The 11553-nt window shown below is 37.2% G+C and overlaps 1 protein-coding gene across 1 annotated transcript; it reads right to left on the bottom strand.

Annotated features, from left to right (window-relative positions):
• Nucleotides 1-1474: 1474 nt before the first annotated feature.
• LOC110451353 (transcription intermediary factor 1-beta-like) lies at nucleotides 1475-11164 on the bottom strand. The gene is made up of 2 exons (XM_021499323.1): nucleotides 11076-11164; nucleotides 1475-4030 (listed from the first exon to the last, which is right to left on the bottom strand). The coding sequence occupies exon 2, from the start codon at nucleotides 3998-4000 to the stop codon at nucleotides 2015-2017; it is 1986 nt and encodes a 661-aa protein (XP_021354998.1). The 5' UTR covers nucleotides 4001-4030; nucleotides 11076-11164; the 3' UTR covers nucleotides 1475-2014.
• Nucleotides 11165-11553: the final 389 nt, after the last annotated feature.

Below are 11553 nucleotides of genomic sequence, written 5' to 3'. Positions count from 1 at the left end.
TTGTTCTTAGTAGTGAAGATGGATAAAAAATTAAGTGTTATGGGTTACTTTATCATGTAAGGTAATCAACAGCATCACGAGTTCTACAACAGCGTTGTGGCGGTACCTGTTACAGAACAGGTGACGGCGAATTATTTACCTGAGGGTAGAGGTTCCAACTCCTGGCAACACAGTTCTACAACCATCGTTGTAGCGGTACCTGTACACTACAGGTGACGGCGAATTATTTACCCCAAGGGTAGAGGTTCCAACTCCCAACATCATGAGTTCTACAACCATCGTTGTAGCGGTACCTGTACACTACAGGTGACGGCGAATTATTTACCCAAGGGTAGAGGTTCCAACTCCCAACATCATGAGTTCTACAACCATCGTTGCAGCGGTACCTGTACACTACAGGTGACTATATTTTTTCTTATATTAATTGTGTTACCATGACAACGTCTTAATTAGTATATATGTTAGCTATAGGTATGTACGTGTAAATATATATATCATTATCTATCACTATCTACTTGGGGACACTCAGCTGTTCACACAGGGTTTTCACATCTGAGTTTTGGATTTATGATGCTATAAACATCATTATTCCCCAAGTAATTCATTAAAGGTCAAGAGTTTCGAACCCTGATCACACAGATTTCTGCAACAATCGTTGTACGGTATATATACATCCTTGGTATACTGGCGAACTTTTACCACGGCGTAGATGTTCCAAATCTGTGGGATGATTCAAACACAGTAGTCTTGAAGATTTCTTCAACCATCGTTGTAGCGGTACACTTACGGGTACTGGTGGATTATTTACCTCAGGGTAGAGGTCCCAAATTTGAGAGACGTAAATCTGTAACATCTTTTAAAATGTGGTAATTCAAATCTACAAAAATCACATCCAAGTCAGAACAGCTGAGCCAGTCTTCAAGCCAAGTTTTGTATTGTATGCATATTATGTGTAGTATGTATAAATGGGTGTAGTATGTATAAATGTGTGTATAAGTAATAACATGTATAACTATATCAATATCCAACATATCAGTATCATGTTCCTTTAGTAGCTCCTTAATACAATCTAGAACTCAAACGCTGTGTTGTTATTATTACTGACATAAATGAATGTTTCTCGCTATTTGGTGCTGACATTATTGGTAATACAATATTTAGCTTTGTATCCATGGTTATTTCCATATACCATGGCAACAACAAATACGAACGGTACATTACAACACAGGTGGCCATTAAAACTCATTAACCTCTTTATAACACATTTAACACAACTAAAACACAAAATGTCGTACGGATGTACGGACTAACGGACCGACAGAAAGCGTAGTCCAAAATGGCCCTCAAGTTTCGTTACGGGGGCACAATAGCCGTGGAAGGACGAAAGTTTTTCTATCGCAAACGCTCTGTTATCAGAACTAAATCTATTTGATTGAGACTCGATCAGCAATAAAACAATGCGCTATAGAATAATATTGGAGAAACGTCTTTAATTGGACTAAAAAACACGGTCAGAAACTTGAAATGGTTTACAAATACAGTAATAAGGTAAATATCTACTTGGAATTGACTGATAACGTACAGGAATTTAGCAATGCTTAAATTAAAGAAAGTCTAACAATTATCTCCTATCCTTAATTCACGAACAAGTCGACATTTTATGTTTCAAATGATTAATTAGAACTATTTTATCACATGTAACATTACAGTATATATTCATATCAAATTGAAAATACCCGCTTTGATTGTTAGTCCGACAATGTCAACAAAAAAATTATATGCGTAACTGACACTTCATTCAGAACTAGGTAATATTTGTTTTTTTCATAACTAATATTGGTAATTTAATCGTAAGATATTCACTTCAATATAAACACTTTTGATTTTATCCATCATTTACGATAGAAATGATTTTTACATCTTCGTTAAATAAATAAAAACAGTTATGTTAATGGTATATCAAAAATACACTAGTATGTCAAATGTCGATTTTGTGTACGATTGATTCTGCAAGTCATACAAGTTGAAACACTTGGATGGAATCCCGCTGACCTGAGAGGTTTGACACCACCAGTTTATTACCACAAACAGATATTGCTAGCGGTTGTGTGATACCGTCCGCTGCCGTTAACAGTTCCCGGACGTTAGTCCCGTCCCCGGACATCTGTACCACGTTGTTGGAGCCGTAACCACAAACATAGACGTTACCTTCCATGTCGACGTCCACTCCATACGCATACTTTACTACACCAACATTCAACACGTCCGTGTACTTGTTGTCAGTAGACAACCTACCAATCGCCGTTCTGCCAGTTCTGTTGGTACGATGGGCGATAAAGAGCTGTCCGTCCTTGGGATCATGTGACAACGCGCATACATCACCAGTATATCGATATAACGTCTTGGTCGTCCCGTCTTTCTTAACACTGCAGACTTCGGATCCTGTACTCACGATAAACTCACCATCTCTGTACGTTATACCGTAACATTGTTTGTTTGTGTTTATTACAGACGACAGTGTAAGTTTGGAGGGTGTGACAGTCACTACACGTATACCTCCGGGACTCGGTATAGCGGCCGCCACAGTGGTGTTATCCACCATACACAGATCCCACAGATCTCCGTCCAATTTTAACTCGTCCACAACATCCCCCGCGTCGTTGATTAACTTGAACTTCTTATTGTTTCTATCTCCCACCACAATTCTGCCGTCAGGAAGGTATACAACACCACGGGCTAAACAATCACCTTGATCAGACGGGCATTTTATGGTCACTTTTCTTATTTCCTTTACTTCACATTTTGATAAAGGTTTGACGAGAGTTGGGACACCTGGTAAATCTCTTCGTTGCTTTCGGACAACGACTTTACCAAAGTTCAGACTTGTCACGTCCGAATCGATTTCATGTTTAATACTGACAGTTGAATTCGACATCTGCATTTCTTTCACTAGATCCTTACAAGCCTCGAGCTCCGTCTGACCTTTCTGGTAAAGCCGGATCGTGTCCATATGGTCGTTCCTCTGTAGAGCTATAGAGGACGATTCTAATGTATTCTGTATAGCGACCTTCAGTCGTTCACACTTCTGTGTGGACACCTTCAGATTTTCTCTTTCCTGTTTGTACGCCGTGATTACGTCATCTGTGATTTCCTTCTTCATCTCTCTGATACGTTTATCCATACGTTCCTGCAGGTCGTCGATGCTTTTCAGTACCGCATCCTTGTCGTCTGCAATGTTCTGTTGTCGTAAATAAAAGTCCTTTATTATGGATTCCATGTCGTCTGCTCCTTGCTGTAGAAATTTCTTTCTTTCCTCTAGTTGGGAGCTACTATTCAGTTTCTCGCAGTAATCCTCTGTTGTGGACACGTTGTCACATTTCCTGTGACCAACAGTTATACATTTACTGCAACCCAAAGACTTGTGATCCTCACAATAATAAGCAATCTCATCCTTGTGTTTGTCGCATCTTTTGTCAGATGTGTTTTTCCTCAGTTGCCAATTCTTGGAAGCCTTAATATCTACGATATCACAGCCAACGTGGATATTATCATGCAAATCTACTTTACAAGACTCACAGAACAATGACTCGTTAGTTTTACACCAGAATTGTGCAGGTACCATGGTTCCTTTCCTCCTCTGACAGGGCGCGCAGTAACGTGGCTCTGCCGTCCTGTTTCTCAGTTGTATCATCTCTATGGTAACGTTGTCGGTCGGGAACTGCCGGGCCCATTTCTCTTTGTCCTCTGTTTTGTCCACGGGGCGAGTTAGGGTCCTACATACCGGACAGATAAAGGAAGTCGCCGTATCACTCGTCCCTGACATCTCACTGACGATGTAGCTACTCAAACATTCCTCACAAAGAGAATGACGACACGGCAGAGACTTCGGCTGACGTAACTGCTCCAGACAGATCGGACATTCGAGAAGGTGGGAGTCCGACAGGTTTGGTAGTGTGCTGGCTTCAGAGTGAGGGTCTGGATGGGGACCACCTTCCGCCATTGTATACGTACTCAAACGCTATTTCCTTGTCTGCAAGTATGAGAATAACGAAATATTATCAGCATGACTTTTCTGATACGTAAAAAATCATTTTTCTGATAACAAAAGACCGAACGGGCTGTGAATAGTTTAAAAGAGCATTGTTATAGGTTCAAAACAAATTTTAAGTGATGCAAAATGCTTGTAGGTTACACGTATCTTGACTATTATTATAAACTTAATGTGTATACGTTACATTTGCCTGGTATAGTGAATTTCAGCCGAAATGTAACTGATGTATAAAACATCTTTTCTGAATCAAAATGGCGCAAACTCTTCGAATACGTCGAACGATTACGTATAATTAATACAGTTAGTACAATCGCCTTATAAAGTGTACTCATCTCAGAGCGAGTGTCCGATCGGTAGCTGTCTCAAGAATAACAACAATATCAAATATTCATCCAATATTCCACTTTATATTTGTGTAGGCGGCGTAATAATTGTTAATACATATGCACACGAATGCTACATATCGAAACATGGGAGTATATTTACATTTGCATGGCATTGTCACTATATAGGCTATTTAAAAGCTGTGTCATTGATGGGACTTTAAATACCATGCACCACGAGACATAATACTTAGCGTATGAATACAACACCGACCGGAACTACAATATCCAATGTAAATAAACATGACGGCTGCTGAAATATCGCTGGGCATTGTAATTGTAAATGTACAAACAAAAGAAGAAAATATTCAAAAACAAAATACTTTTACTCCAACAAAAACAAGACCAAGGTCTGTAATATTGTACAAAATGCATATCGGGTATGGAAACAAATTTAATACTCATGCAACTTATCAGAAATATCGTCTGTTACACTGCAATTATCAACAGGGGTTCATTACAAATGTCTGAAATACACATATGCTATAGACCTACTGACACATATGCTATAGACCTATTGATATAAGTCACAGCACACATAAACATACACAAGGCGTTTGTGTATTTCAGACATTTATAACGAACCCCTGTGCTCCGTCGCAAGATCACTAACTTCAGACGCTATCAGTATCACGCGTTTCTCAGCCACGGTTTTCTTGAGTTTCTGACGACATGTCAAATAACAAGGCTGTTGTAGAATCTAGCGACTTTAGTCAGGTTCCCATACAATCTACAAATAAATTCACGCCTAGATTCTTCACAAATTCGAACTTTTCTCTAGATCTCTGCTCATTCAACTTCCAAAAATAACTCCCTCGTGGAGGGCAAGGTCGGTTTCACGGTGTTCACTGTATTTATCCATGCGCGAAATTTGTTCCGGGGAAAAATCGAAACAATTTCAAATCTAACTTTCAGCTCAGATTTCTATTGATAAACTTAAATCACCCTATAGACATATCATACGCAATTGTATTGATACTGAATTGTGGAATATAATTGAAGTGTTTATTAAAATTTCAAAGTACTAATTTGTTTGCCAATCAGCACGCGACAACTCGCTGTTCCAACTATTAACGGAATTCGTGTGGACTGTCGATAAGGCGGGAACTTTAAATTTTAAATATAAATTTTAAATTGAAAAAGAACATTTAAGGCAGAGAAAACGTAAATTCAAGTATTGAACTGTTTTGTGTATGGTATTTATGATCTATTGAATGACACAGGTTTGCAAGCAAACAAATCATATGATGTTTGCTTGCAAACCTGTGTAATTGAAATAGATCATAAATACCATACAAAAACAGTTCAATGCTTAAGTGCAATCGGGAACCGTCGGCACTTTCCGTAAACGAGAAAAACCTAGTTACTCCCAAGGTATTTTCTCGTTTACGGAAAGTGCCGACGGTGCCCCATTAGGAAGTTTAAGGTGTTACGAGTTACCTCCCGTTGTACGATATATAGGTACATGTACCTATTTTTTCTTTCTTGTTATTCCTAATATTTTTCATCAGTATTCGGACATATTTCCGAGATAATCTTCTTTTAATTATATATCCCTCAAACGAATCTGTACAAACTTACATATTCACCAATAGAAGGAAAGGATAGCATTTTTTAGATTATCATGAAATTTGTACTTCGTCGAGAAATCTTACGTACAAGGTATTTATACTGAACGGCAAAATTAAGTATACACTTTTCAAATAAATATATTGTTGCCAAACATAATTTTTATTGGAAACCCATTGTTATATTTGTGGAATCGTATCATTGCAAGGTTAAAAAACATTCACAAATCGCAGTTTTGTTTGACGTTCAGTGTACCCTGAACGAAAATAGAAATGAATGTAGTATTATTCTATATGATCCAAAAACAAAAATGTCGAAAACCGCATAAAAATCGGTGATCCCAATACCGAGATATTGACGTGTAAATCGTACGATTTTCACCTGTCCTTTTTCTACTAATTAGCATAATCGTAACTCGCGGTGAATTGGCCCCTATCGGCTGTGACGTCACAAGTTCAACTCCCGAAGCGGTCACCTTCGAAGGAAACAGCGTCAGATTGCGAATTATTATTTGTTTTAGTTTTGAGGAATCAGACTATGCTAAATTTAACATTATATAGATGGTATCCAGCAATATAAAATTCGCCAGAATTCCCAGACAGTGAGTTTAATTGAAATAGGTCAATATAGACTGGTAGCATTGCATGTCCTGATTCTGAGCACTGATGAGAATTCTTTTCAAATGAACGAGTTTGAGGGAAATTCAACAGAAATAGTCTCAATGTTGTCGCTCAAAAATATTTCTTAATTTTAGCTGGAAAGTCAGTTTGCAATCATTTTCTTTACTCTACACAGACGTATATACTTTATATGTCTCTGCTCTCGGTTAGAACTTATCCAATCATGTCGTCATTGAACAGCACTACTTCGTGACCAGTTTCTGTGCCGGAATACTTATATTACAAAGTTATATACTGTGGCACCTTTACGGTAAACAAAACCGGAAAAATATCGTTTAAAGATGTTTACAAAATAACTTCAACGTTGGTGTCTGCTGTTTTAAATGTCACTATTTGCAGTATCACAGTTTAATGACAAATCGACAACACCGTGTCTTCCTTGTGTTAGGTCTACAATTCAAATAAACAGCAAAATATCGACAGTTACACATTTAAGTGTATACAGTACAGTACCTATGTATGCGATGCTAAATCAGATAACCTACTTATTTAATCTAATTCCGTGATTACATTTATCTCGAAAATATAATTGAATTATGAGATTCAAACATTTTTGTTTCTCCCTATACACTTTAATATGGCTTTATATGTCTCTGCTATACATGTAGCATACACAAATTATAATCAAATATCTTGGTTAAATAATGAAAATCATCTCGATCCACTCCCTTAGCATACTTAGATGTGAAATTTGTGTACAGGTAAATAACTCTAATCACCTGTATCCAGTGCTGACAACAGGACGCCCAAGACACACCGATATACCTGTGTACAGGTATATGACATCAAAGGGATGTCAGCAGGTGGGTAAGGGCTACCTGAGATTAGTATATAGATTGCAATTGGTGTAGATTATGTGTCTCCCAATTTTCAATTTAACAACAATGTCCTCAGGAGAGATAACGGGGAAAATGAAATGCGTAAACACTGTCACAGAGTCACACTATATAATTACTAATCTTTGTGAGCCTTGAACGGGCATGTTCTACCTCTGCACTGAATATTTTTAAAAGTGGTGTGTATATTTATTATGTGCTGAATTCCTTGGATTGCATAAAATATAAAAACGTTTTATGACTGGGAGAAAAAAAAACACGGGTTGCTGCTCAATTTGAGCATAAATTATTGAACCCATGCATTTTTTTGTCAATTCCAATCGTATATCTACATATTGTAAAGAAAGGGGTGAGGTGCGCCTACAATGTACCTTAATTTGACTCAAATTTTAATCAAGTGTTTTGTGTTGTATATAGGTGTTCGTCAAATTTTCTAAATATCAATTTAATAATAAAAAAGTATATTATTTACAGTCACTAGATAAATAAATTATGTAAAAAAACACATTTCCATTTAGATAGCATCCAACACACCGTTTGCCTCCTCAGGAGGAACTCATTTCATCATTAAAATATAAAATAAAAAATCATTTATATGTATGTGGTCTTTAAATATTATCTGCACAAGTAAGTGACGACGGAATATATCATATAAGTAGCTAAAAGCTCACATATCGAACGCTTGATCGAAGCTTCCCGGTATTTTCCTATAGTGCTGTTTTGGCAGCGTTGAACTTGTGATGTCATAGATGTAGGCTACCCATATCGAGGCGATCGCCGCTGATCCAAAGGTGTGTTTTTCAGATACATCACAATATCTCGGAAACGGAGTCAACTACGACGTTCGCACTTTCTAAGTCTTTTATTGTATCATATGAAGTATTTTCATAGCTTGATATAGCAAAACGTTCAGGGTACACTTTAAGTTCAGATATTGGCTTCCATACATGTATACCCTCAGCGCGACACACTGAAGTTATGCGCATGCAAATTGTGCCACGTGCCCTCCGTAAGCTTCCCTGGCAAAGGCCGTAAGGTTTGAGTGTGTCGGCAATATGGCAAGACTTTCAATAGCGGATAGAAATCGTGTGATTGGGGTGCTACAAGCCGGGGCATCAAAACGTCAAGTGACGCGTGTGATGAATTGTTCGAGATATACGATTAAGTGCCTTTTGAAGTGTTATCGACAAGTAGGACATGTCAACCAACTCCCTGGAGCGGAACGGCGTCGTGAAACGGCGCCACGTCATGACCGCTGCATCTGTAATCGATGAATAGCGTCGAATCCAAACGACGTTTAGTGTTGACTATGAGAAAACGCTGTGTGGCAGACAATGGCGGACACACAAAATATTGACGGCACAATTGTATGTTAACTGTATACAGTTGTGACGTCAAAACCACGTGAACAATTGAAATGACCCATACGTCGTTCTGTAAGACTGTTTGCCTTTTTGGTAGTTGACGGCAGTCCTGATTCTGTTTAAAAGGTGTCTATAATTATTAAATTTTACAATTACGAGTTAAAATCGAATTTATCATGATAAAATAAAGTTATCTGCTGCCTTTTATAAAGTGTAAACTTTATTTTGCCGGTCAGTTTATAGATGTGTGTGTGTGCTTTAAAAAAAGGCATGGAAACTCGTGGATTTTTTTGTCATCAAAGGAATCATTTTAAGAAATCCTAAGAATATTACTCAGAGTATTTTATCAGGACTCCTGTCCTCCTTTAGTCTTGTTAAGGAAAACGTTGTCTTGGTTTTTATGTTCTTTTAAATTATGTTTCAAACTTTTTGTTTGGCTTATTTGCTTCTTAAAATCTATATATTTACCGCCCGACAAATCGTTTATTACGAATATGTGAAAACTTGTAAATTTCAACGTGAACGCTACTTATGACGACATATATATATATTATATTTGTTTTTTAGCTGTGTAAACTATAAATAGCTGTATATCACAGAGTATGATACATATATATTCAAAATAAACATGATTGTGTTCGAACAATTGAGTTCCGATAAGTTCATATCATTTAACAACGATTTCAGTGATACCCTGTGACAATACGTTTCATATGGAAGAGTTCAAGCCCTGACGACCCTTCATACTCACGCGTGTATCCACGCAGACACATGTTTTTAAGCATTGAACTGTTTTTGTATTGTATTTATGATCTATTTGAATGACACAGCTTTGCAAGTAAACATCATAATGTGCGCTCATAAATACCATACAAAAACAGTTAAATACTAATATTTACGTTTTCTCTGCCTTTTTATGTTCTTTTTTAACTTACAATTTATATTCAAAATTTAAAATTCCAGCGTTATCGACAGTCCACACTGAATAGAAATCTGAGCTGAAAGTTAGATTTGAAATTGTTTCGATTTTTCTCCGGAACAAATTTAGCTCATGGATAAATACAGTGAACACCATGAATCCGTGAATCCGACGTTGCCTTCCATGAGGGAGTTATTTTTGAAAGTTGAATGAGCAGAGAGAAAAGTTCGAATTTGTGAAGAATCCAGGCGTGATTTTTTTTGTAGATTGTATGGGAACCTAGCTACAGTCGGTAGATTCTACAACATCCTCGTTATTTGACATGTCGTCAGAAACTGAGGAAACCGTGGCTGAGAGACGCGTGATACTGATAGCGTCTAAGTGAGTGATCTTGCGACGGAGCACATGGGTTCGTTTCAAATGTCTGAAATATGCCTGGTGTATGTTTATGTGTGCTGTAACTCATATCGGTAGGTCTATAGCATATGTGTATTTCAAACAATTGTAACGAACCCCTGTTGATCAGTGCAGTGTAACAGACGATATTTCTGATAAATCGCATGAGTGTTAAAATTGTTTCCATTGTCGGCATTGGTTATTTCAACCGATGTGCATTTTGTACGATATTAAAGACCCTGGTCTTGTTTTTGTTGTAATAAAAGTTTTTTTTTTTATATTTTCGTTTTTTTTGGCACATTTACAATTACATTGTCAAGACTCACAATGCCCAGCGATATTTCAGCAGCCGTCATGTTTATTTACATTGGATATTGTAGTTATGGTCGGTGTTGTATTAATACGTTCAGAATAATGTCTCATGGCGCATGGTATTTAAAGTCCCGTCAACGACAACAAAAAGCCTATATAGTGAATGTAAATATATATATATATATATATATACACACACACGTATACCATAGCAGTTTATTTATAGAACAGGGTTTGCCCAAATTTTCCTATTACTTCCGCTCTACATGTAATCAGAAAATGACGCCGTTGGATACGTAAAGTCTTCAAATTATGGGATCCGACGGTGGTATAACTGTACAAACAATGCGATTCCTACTCTATTGGGAATAAATAGTAAATTGGTGACGTCCTGTACTTCCTCTTTCGGTTTCCGTACGTCTAACATTACTACAGCCGCTACAACATATTCTACGATTACAATGAACGTATTCTGAGTAAATACACTATATTTACATGTTCATTTGGTGTAAATGGTGTTACTATTATTCAAATATAAGTACGGGATATGTATGACTGTACTTACCGCTCCACCAATGAATAAATATGGTTTAAATGGCGATTGACGAGGTGTAGATGTGGGACACCTCTCCGTCGTTATGGCGCCCTTTGGAATGTGACTCAATACACTAATAACACGTCCGTACATTGTAATGCCGGGTACAATATATCCGGATAACTTACGGATTGTTTACTACACAAAGCTTGTTTCGTTTAAGATATTTTCGTGAGAACAAATTAACACATCATCTTTACAGGTGTATATTATTGACAATTTACTTTTGAAGACACGTACCCTCCGGTACAATGACATTTCTAGAGCTTTTATCCCTTACACATCATCGCATTGAATTTCATGAAATTGATATCCATTTAACTTCAGATTTAGGTAATCCAAAACCCTTCATTTACTCTATGCTTTACAGTTTATCAGTAAGTACATGTACTGAGATCTAACTTAAATCACTACATGTATGATAGCAATCGATAACATAATTTCTTTT

The sequence above is a fragment of the Mizuhopecten yessoensis genome, unplaced genomic scaffold, assembly GCF_002113885.1.
Source record: "Mizuhopecten yessoensis strain PY_sf001 unplaced genomic scaffold, ASM211388v2 scaffold5965, whole genome shotgun sequence".
Lineage (NCBI taxonomy): Eukaryota > Metazoa > Mollusca > Bivalvia > Pectinida > Pectinidae > Mizuhopecten > Mizuhopecten yessoensis.
The sequence above is the reverse complement of the archived record's forward strand: the minus strand, read 5'-3'. Positions and strand labels throughout refer to the sequence as shown.

Coding starts and splice junctions, on each gene's coding strand:
- LOC110451353 (XM_021499323.1), bottom strand. CDS start 4,000: ATGGCGGAAGGTGGTCCCCATCCAGACCCTCACTCTGAAGCCAGCACA.